The sequence below is a fragment of the Anopheles gambiae genome, chromosome X (genome assembly GCF_943734735.2).
Source record: "Anopheles gambiae chromosome X, idAnoGambNW_F1_1, whole genome shotgun sequence".
Lineage (NCBI taxonomy): Eukaryota > Metazoa > Arthropoda > Insecta > Diptera > Culicidae > Anopheles > Anopheles gambiae.
This window is the reverse complement of record NC_064600.1, coordinates 12,666,680-12,689,097: the sequence shown is the minus strand read 5'-3', so window position 1 is coordinate 12,689,097 and position 22,418 is coordinate 12,666,680. Positions and strand designations below refer to the sequence as shown.

General features: G+C 43.7%; 1 protein-coding gene across 10 annotated transcripts in view; it reads right to left on the bottom strand.

Moving 5' to 3' along the window:
• Positions 1 to 1,215: 1,215 nt before the first annotated feature.
• The window catches only part of LOC1272290 (proton channel OtopLc), a 38,812-nt gene continuing 17,609 nt past the window's right edge, over positions 1,216 to 22,418 (bottom strand). For 4 of the 10 annotated variants that reach the window (XM_061661891.1, XM_061661901.1, XM_061661885.1 and 1 more), the window contains exons 2-11: positions 21,117 to 21,580; positions 14,586 to 14,770; positions 14,274 to 14,479; positions 11,892 to 12,056; positions 11,031 to 11,136; positions 10,770 to 10,930; positions 9,705 to 10,669; positions 9,340 to 9,624; positions 8,926 to 9,274; positions 1,216 to 8,805 (exon numbers count right to left, since the gene is read on the bottom strand). In XM_061661891.1, the coding sequence (XP_061517875.1) occupies positions 8,665 to 8,805; positions 8,926 to 9,274; positions 9,340 to 9,624; positions 9,705 to 10,669; positions 10,770 to 10,930; positions 11,031 to 11,136; positions 11,892 to 12,056; positions 14,274 to 14,479; positions 14,586 to 14,770; positions 21,117 to 21,568 (3,015 nt within the window). In that variant the 5' untranslated portion in view covers positions 21,569 to 21,580 and the 3' untranslated portion in view covers positions 1,216 to 8,664. Of the gene's footprint in view, positions 8,806 to 8,925; positions 9,275 to 9,339; positions 9,625 to 9,704; positions 10,670 to 10,769; positions 10,931 to 11,030; positions 11,137 to 11,891; positions 12,057 to 14,273; positions 14,480 to 14,585; positions 14,771 to 16,436; positions 16,803 to 18,564; positions 18,743 to 21,116; positions 21,581 to 22,418 lie in introns of those variants that run through there. The other 6 variants (XM_061661948.1, XM_061661957.1, XM_061661931.1 and 3 more) reach the window with 6 other exon arrangements.

Below are 22,418 nucleotides of genomic sequence, written 5' to 3'. Positions count from 1 at the left end.
CAAAAAGAAGAAGAGACTAAATGATAATTCCTTGTTGCTACAATTTATTTTTACTTGATTATAGCATGAAACTTCAAATTTGCATACAATTGCACTTTTGAAATAAATAAAACATAAAAATAAACATGTTTTGAATATACTCTTCCTTGTTTTTGAAACCAGAAACGATCTTTAAATAAATCAAACAACAAATCAAGATGGCGATAGGCTAAAAGTTTTGGGGAAATTACGTTGCAGCCGTAAAATTTTCAGCTAAAAACCTTATACTATAACCTTAAACTAAGCCAACTAAGCCCTACAATGCATTCTAACCGCCTTCAAAACCACTCAATGTCAGTAAAGTGCCGTTTATTTGGAATCTAATCACTAGTCGCTGTAGGAGCTTTAAGCTCATCACCGGAAAGGCTGTAAAACAAGCACTTTCCAGTGTAGAAATATGATTTTTGATCAATCGAAGGGATTTTAATTTTGATTTTTGAATACAAAATACAAACAAAGAAACATTAACGGATCACAGGCCTTGATATGCCTTCGTACTACCAATTTATCGAATTCAGCAGATTTTTTTTTTCAAATAATTCAACGTATGGGGAGCACGGTCCCACTAGAAGGCCAGATTCCAAATGCGACTCGCGAGTTTCATCTACCAGGTCCGCGAGAACATTTTATGTTTTCCAAATTCTGTGTGAACCCCGGCAACTACGATGGAAATTTTGTTGGATCATAAAGTCATACCAAGGAACATAATAGTTTTGCAAAATCCCGAAACAACGTGTATTTTTCCAGTGAACGTGCCGAACTAGGGGTTGCTCTGTGGGGTATATGTCCAGAATCCTTATCACATGGCGACCTTCACCACTGTCAGGATTTAAGGTTTACCGTACAGTTTAGTAAGCTACTGATTCATCCTTCGCTTCAACACTTCATGCTAGAACACACAGCCATACATGATCCGGGAGTCCCAACGAGTCCCAACGAGTCTGGATCTGCATTGTTCTGTAACAAAATGACATTATATGTCTGAAATTAAAACTCGAGAAGAAGATGTAGTATGTGAGATTATATCCGTATTAGATGAGTCGTTTGTTTCCTGTTTGTTTTCAAAGCATGGTGTAAAAGTGACCCTTACAAAAGTATACACAACAGAAAATAGATTCGTTGTTCATTTAAATATTATGATACTATTAAGTTATACAGCTTAAACACCGCGATACGTTTGTTTACAGTTCATTAGCCAAATAGGTTCAAATTTTATTCCATCAACTGATTTCTACACATACGAGATCGTTTGTTACACACATTTCCACACCCACAAGCGCGATCGTGTGGCTTCATACAATCATCCATTGTCATATTGATTCCCACCCACCAAACTTTCCGGTGCTTCCGGGGTCTGGTTCGTACTTGTAATCTTTAAAGTGTAGTGTGTGTATGTCACTAGTATTCATTGCATTTTTTTTGTGTGTAATGTACCAATCCTGACCAAGCAAACCACCCTACGGGAGATCAAATTAACCAAACAGCACACTTTATAGTCAGCATTTTCGTCCTGTAGTGTTTCTTCTCTAGGTATTTAATACTTTTGTTGCACACAAAAAAAAATAATATACACGCACATACATCTATATGAATATAAAAATCAATCTGTGTAGAGCTTTGCTTCTAAAAAATCATTTTGTATTTCTCACTCCCTGTTTTTCGGGGCTCGTTATGGTAGCTTCATTATACGGAAATTGGAGAACGACCAGCAACATAATCGATATGATATTTATTTAAAAAAAAATTAACCCTTGTCTCCACTGTATGGATTCCTACAGTATCTATGGCCTCTTTTGAAGAAATTATTCTTTTACATTTTTTTGCAAAAAAATGAAAATGAAAAGGAATAATTAAGCGCATGCAATGAACTTGTCAAAGTAAAGCTACCATAAGTTTTAAAATTATCTGCACTGCATTATGCATTTGTCCCTTTTTGTCGATTTATGGAACGTTCAAGGATTAAGGTAATTAAACATAAGCCAACCAACACTGTTTCTGGTTTGCTGGTCGTCGCTAGATAATTCCGCGCGGAGGACCAAACTACACTGGCGATTAATCTTTGTCTGTACTCGCTTTCTTCACTTTTCAGCTGACCGTATGCTCCCTCCCGAATTTGAAGAATAATAAAACTAACAAGAATATATATGGTCTATAAAGAGCCACACTTAGCGCCATTTGCTTGAAAAGTTCACCAGTTCAACAGCCGGCTCCCTAGTCTAGTTCATTCCAGCTTGCCCTTACTTTTGCACTCCCTTCTGCTAGCTTCACCTTTGCTATTTTGCTCTGTTTTCCCAATCGTTTTGATTACTTTTGTTTTCTTCTCCGTACAGGTAAGGAAGGTACAATGTATACATAATCACAACAAAGATCCTTACCCCCCCCTCCCCCCTTCCCTATACAGGGTTAGTATGCAAGCGTATCAATCCGTAGCTTCTTCCTGCTCGCTTGTGATTTAACAACAGTTTCTTGTTCGATTTGCGCCTTCCGTTACCGCCATTCTCTTCTTCGCTTTGCATCTCTGCTCATTCCAGGGAAAAGGGGTTTGATCAATAATTGAGGGCAATGTTTAACAAAATTTGACTCGCTTCTTATAAAAATATACGAACCTTTCATCTAATCTGTTGTTTGTAATTTGTAACTGCTTTCTTTTTTAATCTGTTTTCGTTTTCGTTAGCATCTCTGTCGCAGCATCTTTAGGTGTTTTGTGTGCCACTTTTTACAGCACTGGCTGTCTTTCATTGTATGTTGTTGTATGCTGTGCGCTTGTATATGTACGTTTTATGCAATGTGTTCCAATGTCCGGTCTATGCAAGGAGATGGTACGCATACACCAGTGTGTTGTCGGTTTGTTTTTTTGTGCTTTGTGCTTAACACAAAATTCAGCGTAACTTATTCTACGGTAAAATATAAACTTCTTATTTTTTTGTTATACACACTTTTTGTTTTTCCTTTTACTATCCATAATGAAACACATTGTACATGTACGGGTGAACGTGTGTCTGTATGCGGCACGCGATGAGGGGATTCTTTTCTCTTTCGTTTGCGCTCTACCTGCTGTTTCAATTTTTTAAGAAAATTGTTTCGCCTTCGTTATTTACTTTTTACGTTTTGCTGTACGTTTGCTAAAATGTTGTTTTCCTTCCTCGTGCCTCTCCGCTCGGCATTCTCGGTTTCTTTTTTATAGCATTATTTGAGTGTGTTGTTTTGTTTTTCTTTACTTTTATTTAATAAATGTATTACTTTCTTCATTTTACCGCCTGCTGCGTCAAACTAGATGCTACATGCAGATTTGAATGCGTAAGAATAATGATTACAATGGGAATGGCTTTTTTTTTGCTTAATTTCTTCTATGCACTGTCTCACGCGTGTCATACTATGTTTATTTTATTTTCATTTACTCGTGTTTGCTTTTACTTTATTTTGTTGTTTTTCTTCTCTCTTCTGTTGTATTTCTTGTTGCGATAAACTGTCACTGTGTTGTCTGGATGTTTCTCTCCACAGGACGTTTGTTATGTGTTGAGTTTTGCAACGATCGTGAGCGTTAAGCGTTGCTTCACAAACGCTTCAATAACTGTCCAGACACGCTAAGCGCGGATGCGTGGTAAAACATATCCCACCAGCACGGTGAGTGTACTGAGTGACTGTACTCGCTCCTAGTAATTGTGGGTGACTCGTTCGTCTCCTACTCATTGCTTTACCCTCGCATGGCTACGTTTCGCTTGTTTATTTTCATTTCTTCTTTGTTTTTGTACCGCTCTATTCTTTATTTTTTGCATTACAGTGATTTGTTTGAGATGTTTCCGTTTTCCATTATTTCAGCACTCACTTTACTCACCTTGGTTCCCGTGTCTCTGCAGGCAAATGGCACCTGCTCGTCTGCTCTAGAGATCACGTTAGCGCCAATGTAATCGGGGTGATATGTAATTGAGTGGACATGCATGCACATGTATGAACGCATGTGTGTTTGTGCGTTTACATTACTGTATGAGTATCGGTTATGGCTTTATGATTTATTTATCAAGTAAGAATGAAGGTTTGGCTTCAATGTTTCAACGTTTATTCTTATGGTTTGCACGCTCTCTCTCTCTCTCTCATACCGATCGCCTTCGCCATTTAACATTGGTTATACATTTCATTTTTTTTTTTTGCGTGTGTTTGTCTGTCTATTAGTTGTACAAATAAAAAAAGAGGGGGGCGGGAGACATTGTTTTACGTTTACGTTTTGTTTTATTTGTGTGTTTGTGGGCGCGAAGGAAACGGTCGCTCTCTGCAGGCAGTGTTATGTTTTCTTGTGTGTTCCCCCATTTCGGCACAGCTCCGTGTGCATGTGGTGCATCACTCCAATAGTGCAGTTCTCTAGTGTGTTTGTGTGTATGTGTGTATATACTGTACGACTGGCTTGAGACATTCTACTGTGCGGCCTGAAGTCAATACGTATGATGTGTCTCGTTTGAATTCTTTCAGAGCTCTATTCTGTATAGATTGTAGATTGTTGTTTGAACATCTTGATCTTATTATTTTTTCTTACTATTCTTAAAGGGAGGGGGGGTGGGTTGTAAGGTCTTTTTTAAAGTTTATTTTATGTTTTAATTTACGTTTCAAAAGAAAGCCATAATTTCGAAGACGAATTTTCTCTGTCCTCCAGCTCCAGCAGTATTGCAAAACCCAAAACGAGTATTGCAGCAACGGACGAATTTGTAAAACAACGTAATAATTTACCCCCAACAAATAGTGCTAAATCTAGTGTCCTATTTCACTCCATCGACACACGGCTTTTACATTACAAATCGACTATTATATGGATTGTATTGCTATCTTGTACAATAAAAGAAAAACGATACTGTGCCTTCATATTATTAGTATCAAAAGCATTCGAAAGTACAACCAACCGCGTGACAGGAAACTAGTGACATTTCAAATGCATATTTCCCAAAAAAAAAAATGCATGTTAGTATGATGTCATAAAAAAAGTACAATGAATACTAAGAGCTACATTAATCTCAGCGAGAGCTATCTATGCACAACCTAATGTAATAATTCTCTTCATGCTCGCCTTGTGTGCAATGTGTGCGTGAGTTTGCTTGATTGATTAACCAGCCGTCGCTGCACCACGACGCACAGGCGCACCTTGACGGTTATAAATCGCTTACAACTGTTGTAAATCGTTAAACAAACTACTCACCGAAATCAAAAGATTAGTCGTCAGAAAGGATCGAAAAAATGGGAAATATTCCTAGTAGTTACCCAGATACTACTGTTTAAACAACTACTACTACTACCAGCGACAATCGTAACTGTTTGCTCCAAATGGTCCAAAACTTTGGTTTGTATTAGAGAGTGTGTGTGTGTGTGTCTATGTGTAGTTTTTCTTTACCTTTTATTTTTCTGTAATCTCGACTCCCATATGCTCTCTCATCTCTAAATTCTTCGATGTTTTATTTTGTGTGTGTGTGTGTATCTGGCTACTTCGTTTTCATTGCATACATTGTCCCTCCGAAAAACAGTGTATTTGAATTGTTTTTTGTTTGTTACTGTTGCTGTATTTGTTGAGTTTCTTTTTTCCCAAATGCTCGATTACGGTTAGCTGTGGTTTTGAACATCGATTTTCATCTCATCATTTTTGCTTTGTTTTTTGTCATTTTTGTATCGGTCGGGCTCTAACGTTTCACTCTCCAAAATCGCAAGTAGATGGGATGCTACGGACAAAGTACTGCAGGAGTTTCCTTTCCTCTTAGTCTGCTCTTATTTACTCATGTTTTATTTAAGTTGTCTCGTTTCGTATAAACTCACCTCGAGCAGAAAAAAAGGAGCAAAACGAGACTCACTTAGCTTTTACTTTAATTATCTTGTTGTTGTTTTTTTTGTTGGTTTGCTTCTCTTTTACTGATACATAACACGATACTAACTAGCAATCTGAAGCCTCCGGTGGCTTCAATATTGTTTTAAATAGTTCAAATACACTTCAAATACGTTTGTAAAAACATGGTGGGCATTCATGTATTGTTAGCTTATGCGCTGGCAGCCCATCTGGCGCCGTCAAGTTCGAAAAACGAAACACAAAATTACATTCATGCAAGATTTCATTGACGCTTCGCAAACGCGATGCAACTTTGAACAGTAAAGATCAAAGTTATGTTGCTCCTTGCGCACGAGCGGCACGATCATTCCAGAGACGTACCCAACACAGGCTTGGGGTAGGGTATAGCCAGCTCTTACTAGGATGGGAATCGAATCGCGTCCGGTCTTTGTAGGAGACGGCGTATCTTCCTTGAGGAATCCAGTCGGCCGACTCCCAACGTTCAGTTTATGGTTTGTAGACATTCAGACACCCTGTGACATAGCAACATTAAACCTTATTCTTGCATTTATCGCCTCCTTAACTCTAGCTCTTTTCCCGCACTGAACATTGGACAATTCAATGTTTAAATTCTTGTACGTAGGTATTGCCAAAAAACATAACTATATTATAGTCACGCTTCTCAATGTAAACTTCACATCTTTAGACACTCAACGCGATCGCACATGCATCGTTTGCTACTCGTCTCTTATTTGAGCAAATCATCCGAAAACCAAAATTGGCTCCCCAAAACTTCAACCGTGGATATTGCTTTCGCTCAACTTCTCATCCAACAATGACAGTGACTCAAGAACGTTTGGATGCACGTGGAGTTTAGATGTTCAGCAAGATTGGGCAAAACGGCATCAAACCGATACGTGTGACGGGAACAGTATGGCATTTGAAGTTAGTGGGAGGCTTTTAGTCGTCTATTTGCTCTCGGATTTGTTTGATTTCTCTGAACAGAAAACACCCTTTTTTTTACTAGGTGACCCCACGGCCAGCCTTGCGTTTGTTTCAAACACGTTTGGTGTAAATAAAATTTTCAAGTTTCATAACTGTATATATATTTATATAATATGTATATAATATATATGTCTTGTGTCATGTATGTATGTATGTGTTTTATAATTTTCATTACGGCTTCGCGGTCGTCGATTTCATTGAAAATTGCCTCGTAAAAGTATGCAGATCATTTGTGGAGAGAAAACAATGAAAGCAATAAAAACAAAACACGTGTCGGAAATAAATAAATAAAAACCATCCCCCACAGATAGGAGCGTTTGAAGTTTTGGTCGTATTGGGAACTCCTTTTGGAAGGTTTTTTGTTTTTTTTTTGTTCTGGCAGCTTCCCAACGTTGGCAAAACGCTCCAAATGCAGCCGGTACTAAACGGGCTAGCATTTTTTCACTCACTTTGTTCGGTTTTTCGGTTTCGAAAATTGAGAAATAAATGCTAACTCGCACTGTTCGACTCCAGCTGTGCGCACTTTGCTTTAAACTTACTGTTAAAAACTAGAAAACAAAATCAACATAAATAAAATATCTCATCTCGATTAATCGTAACAAGACCGTTTTCCGAAATTTGGATTGAGCTTTCAATACACTCCTGCTTTGGTTTCTCTCCCACCGTGTGTCCACCTTCATCCCGCGTAAAGTCGTATTGTATATCCGTGTAAGTAGTCTGGCGGTACGCTATCGTGTATACGAACTATTCATGCACAAATTCTTAAGTTAAGTAAAACAAAAAAGTCCAAAAACTGTAACTGCCCCCTTTTATACAGTGCAGACGCCAGAACTCGGCACGGGCTGGGAAGGAAAAACGGTCGCATCCGAGCACGTCTTGCTTCGCGCTTTCTCTTAGCCTGTAAGTAAATCTATGCCGTGTAGGGTCCGGGCCTTCGACTCAGCGCTCCGGACAGACGGTAGTGTGCACTAGCGGAGCAAACGGAGCAGGCAGCACCGTTGGGCGAGGGGGGCAATAATCTAAAAACACAGCAAACCAGTCCGGCACGTGGTATCGTGTTATTGGGGATTGAGGGGTTGCGCCGGGTTTTAGGGGAAATAGTTATGCGGAAACGGTAAAATGTGTATAATTCATGTTCGTTTCGTGTATAAAGTTTCAGTTAAATTTGTGTCCGCTCTGCGCTTTACGCGCGCGCTCTGTCTCTTTTTTTTCTTAAAAACGTGCTCTGCCGCCATTTAGTTCGATTGATTTGCTTCCTCTGGTTCGCAGAGGACTCTTACTTTTACTTTACGTAGTTTTCGAAAAAGGGGAAGTAAAATTCTTGTAAAAAATCTTGGGAATGAGGAGGGAAGTAAATACACTTCTCAAACAAATCACCGCGATGTTGTTTCTTGTTTTCGTGTTGCCACCTGCTTCCACCGGCCTCAGAACTTCCATGTATAAGGTTTTCCACAGTGTTCAGTAGAGCTGTCACATTCTTCGCCAAATGTTCAAATAATCGCCATTTTATCGCTTAATCGTGGTCATCTGGAGTTTTGGGGTATGCATTACTTTTGAGGGATGAAAAATCGCTTTGCTTGTGATTTGCTGCTTGTACTTGATAAAGAACATTCAACCATGAATTAATATACTGAGCTGATATTTCTCATCTCTCTCTATCCCTCTATTTCTCTCTTCCTTACTCTCTGCCTTTCTCTCTATCTCTCTCTCTCTCTGCGTTGTTTAAATATTTCATGGAACCACTTAGCTTCGCATTTCTCAACATCTCAAAAATCTCAGCAACTGTGCATATGCTGAGCAGGTTGAAAATGGGCCAACCGCGCTTACTCCAGGCGTGCCTTGTAGGTTGTCTTCCAGACCTCCGCTAGCGTGACGGCACTGTGGAAGCGGTGGAAGATGCACAGCGGCAGGGTTACGCGCTGGATCAGCGACCAAGCAATGAAGCCGTAAAAGTCCAATTGCACCTGGGATCGAGAAAGGGTGAAAGATGAAGGCGATGTTAAGCGCTCCCAAAACAACAACAACAACATCCGAAAAGAGCCAAAATCAAGGCCTCAACTATGCTCACACCAGCCCACACTTACCGGGTTGGCGAATACCTTCTGCGCCTCGAACGTGTAGATGGCGAACATGGAGATGTTGCAGATCAGCAGGAACGTTACAATCTGGCGGCCGGGCTTGATGCGATCGTGCTCGGGCAGGTGCACGCGGCGGCGCGACACGTCCGCGATGAACAGCAGCTGTATGACGACCTGCACGACCGCGACGATCCCGGTCACCATGACCAGCAGGTTCGGCTCGCTCTCGAACGCGTTCAGCGAGCCGGCAATCACGCTGAAGGTGGAGTACACGAACAGCCCGAACGCGGAGATGCGGAGCAGTATGTCGTTCAGGTTGCTCTGCTCCTCGCAGCGGAACTTGAGGTTTTGCACGCTGTGAAAAGAGCATGAGGGATGTGATTGCGTGGAAGTGGACAGGACCGTGCAGGAAGCAATTACCGAATGAAGCCAATTATGATGGCGAAGATGGCCAGTGCCATGAGTGCGCAGTGGGACACGTCCGCCAGGTAGATCGCGAGCAGCGACAGCTGCGGATGTCTCACCAGCACGAAGAACAGGATCAGACAGATGAGCGAGCCGACGAGCAGCAGCAGCCCGAAGAAGAGTCCCTTGGAGGCGCCCACACAGTCGACGCGGCCAGTGCGTGCCTGCTGGGCCATGACGACAGCGCGGCGCGACAGCATCACCTCCAGACGGTGCTCCAGATCTTCCTCATTGGTGAACCTGGGTAAAGCGAAATGTAAATGAAAGTTTAGCAATCCAACAGCTACCGACACGCCACGCAACGGCCTTCGGCCACTTACTTCGGGTAGCGTCCAATATGTTTCCACATGACGTAGATGACGGCGGCACCGATCAGCGAGTACTCGATGATGAACGGGTAGAGGTACGGGGCCGAGTCCTGGACGATCGTGCCCATGATGTTCACCCGGCCGCAGCTAATTGCGGTCGCGTTGGTCGAGACAGCGGTGGAGGTCGCGATGAAGGCGGACGGGAACAGCGCGTCCAGGCTTTCGTACGTCTGGTCGAGGCTGCTGTTGCGCTGCAGATAGTTGACGTGGTCCATGAACGAGTCCAGGAACGAGGATCCGGTCGAGGGGGTGGCAGCCGTTGCGTTTACCCCACCGGCACTGGTCGAGAGGGTGTGCTGCGCGCTGCCAAAATGGTTCGCGGGCGTTTCGTACGTGGTAGTCGTCTCGGTTGCGACAATGTCGCGGATTCGGTCCAGCAGTCCGCGGGCAGTGGTGGTGCTGCTCGCACCAGTGCTCGGCTCTATCCAGGACGGTGTCGTCGTCGGGCTCGCGGTCGTTGTCGTAGTGGTCGTTGTGGTCGAGGTCGAGGTGCTCGTCGAGGAGGACGTGGTGGTCGGGGCAGCCGTGGACGTGAGCGTGGCGGCACTGACCAGCGTGGTGGCCGCCTCGGTAATCGTGTGTGCCGTGCCCTGCACAATCTTGGACAGGACGCTCGAGGCGTCCTGCGAGAGCAGGTCCTCCTGCGCGTTCAGGTTGACGCTGATCGGTTCCCACTCGGTGTCGGTACCGCCCGGGGCAAGCTCCATCCCCATCACCATGCCCGCGTTGCGCAGCGTGTGCTGCCGGATGTTCTCCAGTATGACCGAGTCTTCCGGCTCCGGGCCGCGGCGCTGATGGTAGGCCGTGATCTCCTTGAGCGATTCCAGCACCAGCGTGCGAATCCAGACGCAGATGTTGGTGGCTACGATATGCATCAGCCCGAACCGGGCCAGCACCTTGAAGCGATGTATGTTGAGCTATTGCCGGCGAAAGCCAAAAAAAAAAAACAGAACAAGAACTTATGTTAGGAGCCGCTGAACTGGTGGCGGTGCCACGGCTTTGTGACACCATGCTTACCCGTGCGTTCATGAAGATAAAGTACATCTGCATGAAGGTGAAGATCATCTGCAGCAGAGGATTGACGCCGCGCAGTATCTGGTGGCACGGAGAGGTGAACGGTATCTCGAAGAACGATCCAAACTCCAGCCCAGTGTAAATCATGGTACCAAGCCCAAATGCTGTGGAAGGAAGGATGTTGCAAGAATGTCAGGATTGCAAAGTTGCAAAGTAATGATGTGGAGCAGTGAGCAGTGTAAGGTAGTGTTGTCCGATGCATACCGATTGCTCCCACGCGCAGGAAGAAACTGCCATGAGCTGGATCTTGAGTAGTTTTGCGCTTAAATCGTGGAGACATGGCAGCTTCCGGGTTGGGTTGTGCGGCTTCCTGCTCGATAGAACGAAAGGTAGGCGGCTTGTATAAGTTGGCAGGATGAGATGGACATTACCAGGCGCAGAACCAAGCAACAGAAAAGCATTCACTACGGGCATCTACAGCTCGGGGCATCTACATCTAGCACGATCGCATACACAAACTATAAAGCATAAGGTGCAACCAGATCATACAAAGCGAACACAAGACGTGCAATTTTAGGTAACGCTTCTTCCAACTGTTTGAACATTTTCCCGGTTCACTCCTTCCCAGAAACACACTGCGCCAGCGCATTTTGGACTGCAATACACACACACCCACACACACACTCAGACTCTTCTCACACCAACACCTGGTGGACGAGCGGGAGATGCAGAGATGGGAATGGAGTTGTTAGGTGTGGATGGTTGAGAAACAAGAAACAAGAACAACAAAAATAGTAAATCCTAGATATGTTGTTATAGTACCGATTGGTTAGTAGTAACGCACACATTCTGCACGCATGAAACACGCGACGCTGAGGAATAAGAAGATACACACACACACACACGCTCTCACTTTAGTTAGGGAGTTAGTTGGAGATGTTTGGAAAGTGTTAGGAAAGATTTGGATTGCCGTTGGCACATCGAACACATCGTGTCGCAGCAAACACAGTACATGGGAGGCACAAAAAAAAGAAACACACGCGACAACACGACGAGCGGAAGAGAGAGAGAGCAACGGGGTCGGGATTGAAAGGGGGTGAAAGGGTGTTGAGGGCCCGTCTATACCTGCAACTGTGTGGCCGGTGGTGTGGTGGTGGGCATTGCGGGCGATGCAGCGATTCGTTCCGTTGCCGGTTCTGCAACTGCCACCTCGCCAGACTCGCGGCGATGCTGAGACGCGCGCAGCTGGTCACGCTTTTTTTTCGGGTAAACTTCCTGTTTTTTCGAGTACTGAACAAAACTCGGGATGGTATTACTTTATCTTTTCTTTCTTATTTTTTTGGCTTTGATTTGCAATAGGGAAGGAAATGGAGGAGATTACGAAGTACGACCGGTAGTTCGTTTTCTTCCCGAGAGACGTCAGAACACATTTATCAAGTTACTAATCCGATTCAGTTTTGGGATACAATAGGGAAAACTATTCGATTGCTTGCCACCTGTGAAACGAACCACGTCCGAGCTTTGTAGGAGCTGTTACATCTTAGACTCTGTTTCCTGCAGTAGTTACGACTCTGTCTCTGTTCTTAAAACTAGGTCTCGTCTCTGTTCTTAAAATTATACTGTATGTTCAACTGTACAAGTTATCCGATATTATGTTCGATTATCACCTCTGCTCTGAGCAATCCACTCTGTCCATCCATATTGTGGGCTATGCAGTCCCTTGACAATACATTATACATTAAACATTAAACATTTTGTCAAGAGACATCAATGATTAACACGAAATTCTTCCAAGTTATCGGGTTTTCGTAACCACCAAATGGTGCACCAATTCCTCGTGGACATGGAATATTGTTCAGCAAAATGTGCATCACGTAGTTTCAGCAACAACTGCTCTTTGCTGTGAAACATATTTCCGTAGCACAGTATGATCCATATAATAAACACCCGATGTGTGTTCATATAATTTCTACTTCGTGTCTTATTTGAATTGATCTATACTGTAGATACCATAGTTTAAAGTCTCCTCGATAAGAAAGAAAGCTTTACAATAAATAATAAAAACAAACAAAATTCTAAATGTAGTGAAAAAGAATTGAAACATGCCTATTGAATTGAGCAAGAAATAACAAGAACCATCAAGATAATCTTTTAGGTACATGCGAGAGAGTGATCACACGGTGATCAATGAAAGTGTATGTGAAAGAATGAGCTGTTACCGTTGGTGCATTAGGAGACTACTACATCAAACCTGATATATGAAAATAATGGAACATAGCCGATTTGTATCTATTTAGCTGGTAGGGGATGGTTGGTAAAGACGAACACTGCGGGAATAAAAGTAACAACGCAACAACAACACAACTTTGTTGCGTCCAAACTGGAAGTATGACAATATATTTGAGATTTTTTTTTGGCATGATATTTGCAAAATTGGTTGCAAAATTCATGAACAGCGCAAGATTTTAATCGTGTGCACCGTTTTGGATCTACTTTGGCTACTACGGATCTTAAGCTCTTTAACTTGCATTGTTAATAATTTCTGCTGTTATATTAAATAAATGAGTTGGCGAGATTGTTAAGTTAAAATATGGTCTTTTAGCATCCTGCCCCCAAAGTGGGAATCACGAATACTGTGTCGTAGGGAAAGATGGACACTGAGATTTTTGATATTTTAAATTCTGATTTCAATCATAGAGAAAATTCATAGATGTCATCACATTACCTTAAACAAGGGCAATTGGAAGATATGGACAATCCTGCAGCTAGAGAAACGATTGAGATACGCTAGAAACGGATTACTAGACAAAATAACAGCCATATATTATGCTACTACTCGCTCAACGCCGATGAGGCAACTTCACGAAACCGAATATTTTGCCAAAATCGGCCAGTATCGGGGCCTCAGCGTCTATCCTTTCAGGGCCTCTGTCCATACGACATCTATCCTCCATCCTCTGTCCATACCGCATACTATAGACTAGCGAGCTACGGGGCCTCTAAATCGGCGGGGCCCCAGGCGACCGCCTAGTCCGCCTACTGTTAGATCCGCCACTGGCTTATTAGGATTTTTTTAAATTCCTATCTCTCTTCAGCAAGGCTTTTCTAACTCTACAACGCATGGGTAATCGGAAGCTAACAAAAAAGTGAGGATGAGTGGGGCTAACGCTGCTTTGCAAAACAAAACAAACCATACTAGATCTCCTAATGTAAAAAAGCCAGCAAAAAAGAGTTAAAGTGTTGCCTAGACACGGGATACCACAAAGCAGCTAGAAAATGGAACGGTGTAAACACACACACATACACACGCTCCGATTTGTGTACTTCGTTTCACGCTACATCCTATTACTTGGCGGGGTAAAAATGGTTTTATGTTTTATGCGCAAAATAAAGAATAGGACAACAACAACAATAACAACAGCAACACAATGGATGACGCAGTCGGTAGTGAACGTCCAGCGCCAGGAGGAAAGGGGAAATGAGGGCGGGGGTCTGTCTAATATTCACCTGATAGGAACTAGCTTTGGTGGACGAGCCTTTGCCTTTCGGCTCCTCCTTGGTCGATTTTCCCGCACCGTCCTTAGCGGCGCCCGCTTCCTTCCCGTCCTTGCCCTCCTTGCCCGCTTCCACGTCGGCGTTCTTTTTCGATTTCTTTTCCTTCTTCGGTTTCTTCTCCTTCGGTGGTTTCGGTTTGCCGTTGCAGCAGGAACTTTCTGTTTTGTTTTGGGTTTTGATAAGCGGGAGGAGAGGTCGTCAGGTGGGTTGAGCGCCAATGCTTCGGGGAGGTTTTGGCTGACCACAAAGCCACGCGCAACTTACCTTGCAGAAGAAAGCAGAACACGTACAGCAGGAACAGTATGCTCGCACCGTACAGATAGGTAAAGAAGCCCTCGTAGTAGATCACTGGCAGACGGTGCGTAGTGACATCGCTGATAACGTACGCGACGCATACGACGATTAGCAGCATGGCGTAGACGAGACTGGTTACGATGAAGAGGGACGTTCTGCGGAAGAGGATAGGTTGGCAGGGTGCGGAGAGAATTAGTAAATAAAATGGGAACTGTCCAAACTTTTGAGCCAGCGTGCGTTATCCTAATGTATAAGACCTCTGTAGAATACCTTTACAGCATGTTCTATTACGTGTACTAATTTCGGAATGACCAAAACGCATTCAATGCATGTATCTAACAGTGCAGTAGGCCATCCTAAATCAACACGCAATAAAGAATCCATGCGTCTATATTCCAAGACCATGGACTTATATGCCAAGGAGTGGAAGACAGAACAACGCAAGGATTAGACAGTTGTAGCAACACACTCTAGACGTGTAGCGACCGCAAAGTACGCTGTCTTCGACCCCGGATTCAAAACATGAAATCTGATACGATTGAAGTGACATGACGTGCCAGACAGTGTCGATACGTTCACTCTATCCATGCTCTATCCGTGCATTCTATTACATTCAACCTCTGCGCATCACACACACACACACTTACTCTACATCCCACCTTCCCTTGCGATACCTCTGGCAGCTCGAAACGCCTTTGCCGGAGAAGTGTGCCCTCGTACTATGTATTTTTCATTAGCCGCGCTACCTCTCGACGATGAAACGATGAATGGCACTCGAGCCATCCTTGTACAGCCGTGAAAGGAACGTGCTTCAAATGCTAACGATACTGAAGCGCGAATGTACGTGCGTGCGTGGTACGGTATGCACAAAATTGCTGCAGCTGCAGTTTCTAGTAGCAGTGTTACTTCGGCACTGATTCGCCTGGAACAGGAAGCAAGCTCAAGCACAACACGGAAGCATGCGCTAAAGTGTTGGCACAGAAGTAGGCAACGAAAAATTGGAGGAGAAGTTGTAGATATACGTCAAAAACTAGCACGCGTAAAGCTTCTATCTATTGCAATATCAGTACAGCAACCTCGCACAGGCCATCCTGGAACACCTATGCCGTTCACGGGACTTCATGACGATTTACAGAAGTGGCTGTATGATGGACTAACTGGATGGTGGACGACAGGGCCAGCTTCTGTCTAATGTACCGCTCTTCCATGACCGCAATCCTTTGGTTTTCAGTTTTTTTTTGAGGAACTACAAACATAAGCATCTTTGTGAGCAGATCTCCCAACATCTGCACTCAATCGTTGGGCTTTGGGAACCCTCGATAGAGATACGACACAGCTCCAACTAGCTCGGCCACTAGAATTGGAGCACTAGTGTACACAACTAACAGCGTATCCTTCGTTCTCTCTCTCTCTCGCTCTAAATATCTGTTGGGATATCTCTACCCTAAATACATTCTCTCGTGTTCCCAAAGGCCTTGAGCATATTTTAAATATAGTACAGTACTTGCTGTTCAGTACTCTTCCCGCTGTTTGCTCTCATTATTAACAATGGCTGTGTGAAAAAGTTGAGTTCACACAAGGGAACCTTTTTGGGTGGGCTGGAATTGGAAGTGTTCCAACAAGAAATCATTTTTTTTCTTGCGTCCCACATTGGAACTCATTACGACTAAAGCTGCAATACAAACAATACAACAAACGGATATGGCTCCAAGAAATACTGTATCTCCTAATAGTTTGCCTCCCCGAAAGCAAGAAAATAAAGAAAGCTTCTTTTATCCGATTACGACCTTGTTGCTTGCGGGCTTCGGGCGGTTTACTAACCTTTGCAGCGGCTTTGGCATCACATTCTTCAGCTCCATCTCCTTGTTGGCGGCGTTATTTTTCTCCGCCGTATCGCTGGATCCACCACCGCCGACCGGTGCCGGCGCCCCGGAACCTAGCCCGTGCCCGCGGGACACTGGCAGGGTGGCCATGTTGTCGTTGCTTTCCACGTCCACCGTGGCAACCTTCATTTCACCACCACCGACCATGGTCGGTTTTTTTAAACCGCAACACTAGTACACTGGATCGCTCAGATCCCAACGTGGAACAGTCTACTCTGTGTCTGGTTTCACTCCGCTAAACACAACGCGCTAAGCAAGCCCGGGAAGGATTCAAGTGCACTCAGTTGTATAAAATAATGTCTTACTAAGGTACAATTACCCAAAACTGCTTTCCCATTGGATAATGTTCCTGCTCATTTGTTCCAATCTCCTCACTAACCGAACGATAGTGGAAAATATTGTTCCACAAGGAAGGTAATAAGTGGTGTGAGATCGTCCAAAATTTATGGTAATCAGTTTTTTCCCGACAGCTTTTACTGCCACGCCTCAAGAGATTTCTCAAGAGCGTGTATCGCCAGCTGCAGGCAAACGCTAATGATACACATTCATGGGCCGAAACCCTGCTGGACAGTTTTGTGGTTTGGTGAGCCTCATCAGCCCTGTGGTAGACATTTTTGTGCCATTATATGTCGAAACATTTTTTTTACGAGTTTTCATTTGCAATTCACACCAAACTCCCTCATTGCCAATCTCCACTGCGGAGCGTGGCACCCTCACGGTGCGAAAAGGGAGGAAGCGAACGGGCCGAGTACAATGATGCCAAAGTGTTGGTACGCCCTGGGACGGCGTACGGTGCAATTCGCGGCGGGTCCTACATTTTCGCGCACTCCGGATGCTGCGCAATGGCGCTCCTCGGTGCTAGCGTTCAAGAGTGCTCGAGGTTTGCTTTGTCAGGCATTGGGAACTATTCCCTCTTTTTTTGCTTGTTGCAGCTCTTCTGCTTCCTTTATTGCTTCCTTCCTTTCACCCCGAAGCAGTGTTCGAATTTACACCAGCATTACACTGATCGGTATTGCGGGGTGTATGATGCTAATGTGCAACTAGAATCTACCCTCGAAGAATTCACGCAGGTAACTCAGGATGTATTGGAAACGGTTTATTCTTAAATAGGAATACCAGATTTTTCAAGCCAAGAATTCGAAAACAAAGTACAACCACTCGCGCAGAAACCATCTTCAGCCGTACCTTCCGCGGAGGGGCTTGGCGGGATGGCCATCAAAAAGGGACTCGCGCGAGAAAAGAGTGACCAACACTCGAAGGGACCAAACCACTCGTCGCGAGATGCTGCGAGTGAGTGATCACAAAGAAAGATTTTCATTTCCGCCCATTTCGCTGAGAGCGAGCGAGCGAGCGAAGGCTTCCACTGTCGCGTTCTAGCGGGGTGGAGTCGATGGGTTCTGTAAAGCTGGTCGGGAGTTTTTTTTCCTTCTACGAAACCAGTCGTAGTTTTCAGCCTGAAAATTGTCTATTGTTTTAGAAACACTGCTAGCAAACACTCTATAGAGTGGCCGAGTTTCTACATTGCTGCACTTATGAACAACTTGTCCCTGTACATACGGATGAGGTGGCTTTCACAGTTTCAACATATCAATTGTAAAATGATTAAATAACCCCATTGTAGCATGTGTAGTTTGATTGACGATTTACGGGTCGAGCAAGCTAAAGAACGAGGTCACATAAGAATCAAATTGAATTGATAGCTGATTTTGATAGTAGAACGTTTTGTTGGTCATGAGTTATACGCCACAAATAGTTTTGAATGGAAATCTACCTCCTCCTCTAGATTTCGCTCTTCACTATATTAATCAGTGTTTTTTAATGATCTCTAAACTTCACTTTCAAGAGTTTCTATTCTAGCCAACAAAAAAAAAAAAAAAAAAAACATTCATCCACTGAAGGTTAAGTTTATCGAATCGTTTTGCAAGTTCCGATTGGAATGTAGCACTTTTCAGATTGTTCTTTTCCGGCACAAATGTCCCACTTCGTTTCGTTCCTGATTAGGATAACGAGCCTAATGACATCGGTACGCTTCACTTATTTGCCAACAACACATTCTTTAAGCCCACCCTTGTGCACCTTCGATTTAGGGCGTGGAGGCGATACAAACGGTACCCCAAAAGCACCAGAATTGCCCAAAATCGCCCAGCACAAACACTACTGGCACAGGCACACTCCGACGTCCACGGGAAAGGCAAGCCGTTTGAACCGCACGATCGCGTACCAACCGTACTACTGGCTGCGAACGTGATGCTGCCGCTGGGAGTATATGGTTTGGGATAGAGCCAGTACCGCACACAGAAGAACCACCAACACCACCACCACCAGAATCCTGGCCCTGAACGCGCGCCTCAAATACACAGGGAAAGCGCACGCACACTGGCGCAGGCGACTGAATCCTAACCAGGGGAAAAACAGCGACCGTACTCAAAATCTGCCCACCACCTTCTGCCACTGCAGCGGCACCAAGCTGCTCGCTCCCGTCACGGGAGCGGACACGGGAGAGCGCTGCGAAACATCCCTTTCGCAAATAACAAAGCGGGCGAGATTGGTTGCGCTGTGTGTGAGTGGCAGGACCTTTTCATCTAAACCCGTCTCCGGTATATCTCGCTCGCTATGCGTCTCAGCGAGAGTGCGTCTCGGCCGTAGAGGCTGTGGCCTCTACCCCGTGCACGTAGCTACAGATGAGCTGCAATGGTACTCGTGAGTTACTGCTGGAAAATCAGGGATGTGTGTGTGTGTGTGTGTTTGCTTTTTTGTTTGGTTGAAATTGGTCCCTGCTTGCTGGCGGTAATCCAAGGTGAAATAGAATGACACGGACATTACGCTGAAGCTTGTGTTAGGGTCGGAAACAGTCACGTACTTCCATCGAATCGAGCAGGCTGTAGTTTAGATATTGTATTTTCTTTATGATACATTGAGGATTTCATTTAAATATATCATATTTTTATTTTGCGATACCGGTCATGGCTTGCATTACTTTGGTTTTATCAAAAGCTAGCATGTTATTCAACATTATAGTTTTGATGGATGCACCTAACTTTTTCTTCTTTTGGCACAACAACCGGTGCCGGTCAAGGCCTGCCTGTATCAACTAGTGAAATGGGCTTGGCTTTCAGTGACTTTTTGTTACCGTAGCAGGATAGTCAGGTCCTACGTATATTCGGGGTCTATTCGGGGCTTGAACCCATGACGGGCATGTTGTTAAGTCGTTCGAGTAGACGACTGTACCACCAGACCGGCCCACACTTGGTAGAATATTATTTTGTGTGTGTGTGTGTTTTTGTTTTATAAAGTGCTAAAAAGTAAAAATCTTTTCAAAACGGCAAATCTTGATTTTAGAATGCAAGCATCATTTAATTTGGAATGAAAACATGTTGAAACTGTTGAATTTCAATCGATAAATACTTTTAAAACATATCTGAAAATGCGTAAAATACGTCACCGGTTAAGGTAAAATCGAAATGAAGAAGAAGCAGTTAGTTTGGCACAGTTACAGGAGGTATGCAAGGATATTTCGAGGTGTCCTTTAAATACAAGGGACAGGTAGAGATAAACTGATTCTGAACTATTATCGGTCGTAGCACTGATCCCCAACCAATACTAATCTTGAATCTTATTTTGAGCTCATTTCAGTTTTGGCATTGATCCAGAATCTGTACTTATCGTTAAACCTATTTTGATCCAATTCCGATCCTGGAACTGATCCTCAACTCATATCGGCCCTGGAGCTAATCCGGAACATAAGAAGGTTCTGAAATTAATACTGAACTCATTCTGACGTTGTAATTGCTCCTGAAACCATACAGGACCAGGAGCATATCCAGATCCTATATCGATCTTGGAACTGATCCCCAACTAATACCAGTACCTGGAACTGATCCTGAATACATATCTGTTTCCATGTAATTTAATCAATTTAACTGATTGTGAGCTCATACTGATTTTTGAACTGATCCCAAATCTATACCGTCCATGGAACTTGTCCCAAATCCACTCCTATACTGGAACTGGTCGCGAACCCATATCGGCGCAGGAAATGATTCTGAATCTTTATCTATACCAGTACTGGAATAGATACTGAACATGATTAAAAGTTCTGGAACAGGTTGTGAATACATACCTGCCCCAGAATTGTTCCTGACCCCATACCGGTCCTGAAGCTCATCCCTAATTTATTCAGATTCAAGAACTGTACCTTGAACTATCCAATGAACGAATTGTGAAGCTATTCCGATCCAGGAATCGACACAATAAATTATCTGTTCTAGTAACTGGTTATGACTACTGTTGAGTGAACTATTTCCGACAGCAGTTATTTGAACAGATCAGCATATAAATTTAGTCATCGAAGTAGCCAGCCAGTACCAAGTGCAAGAAACGTTCTTCTTACTAGCCTTACTTCTTCAGAACCATTGCCTCTTTAAATAAAATGTTTTACGATAGTTGCTTCAAACAAACAACAATGTATCCCATTGAATTTTTATCTGAAAGCCTCTTCAGCAAATGTGCATATAAATAGCTTCCTACAGTATCACGTATCTCCGTATCTACGGTATCATTTTGTTTGATAGAGACGCTGAGCCTGCTGGCTTCATTTGTCTTTAGCAGTATCACTTACTTGGCATTTTTCGGCTTGCGGCCCTCTATGATCTTGCGCAGATGCGTACGCAGATGGATGCCATCGTCATCCGAGTCGCTGATGGTGCTCGTGATCGTACCATCCCCCTCTCGCAGCGTGTGATGCCTTCCGGTGCGCACCTCGTCATCTTCCGTTCCATTGCAAGGCACTAATGGCGTACGGTGGTGCAGTTGCTGTTGCTGCTGCTGCTGCCCATGATGATGATGGTGGTGATGTGTGGAGGTGGTGTGCGCTCCGAACCCGTCCGGATTGAGCTTCACCACGGTGCCCACGATCTGGCGGCTCTCTGGGCGGCTGTCCAGCAGACAGTCACTTTCGCGATCCATAACTTCCGGTTTGGCGAGCGGCGGATATGATATTGGTAGTGGTCGTCTCGGCGTTGGTCCTAGCAGGCGTTCATGCATTTCATGAATGTACGGACAGCGTATCATTCCGTGCTGCAACTGGTGCCGAAGGGATGAAGGGAAGAGGGTAAATAAAAGAAAACAAACATGAATAGTTATTGATTATTGAGTTGCAATCATATATTATTGAAAGAGCGATGCTCAACAGCTCTGATCGTAGCTGGCACAATGCAAAGATCCTTCTCCAAATCCAGAATGACTTGTCAATTAAAGATAATCGTACATTGCAATATGTTGTTCATTTGTATTACATCACTGAAAGTGCCTCAACATTCTCAATTTTCTACATAAAACAAATTGGCAAGAGACTTAAGTTGTTTCATTATCACTTTTTTAATTATTTTTGCTATAATTAACAGAAATATGTTTAAACAGAAAATTTAAACCCTGTATATCAGCTGTGTCAAACTCATATGATGTATCCAATCAGAACAATTTTCTCGACGAACTGGCAAATTTAGAAAGTAGCGTATAGCGAAATCGCGTATATCGAGTATGGCGTATATCGGGGAATACCTGTACACCTCAATAGATAAAAAACAATTAAAATTGTGCAAATGCCAATCTATGTAACAATTCGTTAATTTAAGGAGTAAGATCCTGCAGAAGATCAGTATTATTAATTAAATTGTTTATTAGATACGTTTACACAGGCCATTTCTTTGTTCGTGAGTTCACCAGAAACAAATGTCAGAAAAGATTCGCCAATATTTTTGCGTTCACATCATGGTGGCTAGAGCAACTACGCGTGAAAAGCTTTTTAGCTCTGATGTTGGTAGCCATGATGGAGATTTGTTTAGAGATTGGCAGATAGGGAGTTATGGTTGCTAAGGATTTTGTATGAGTTACTAAGTAACTTTTTACTCCCAAGCTCTCC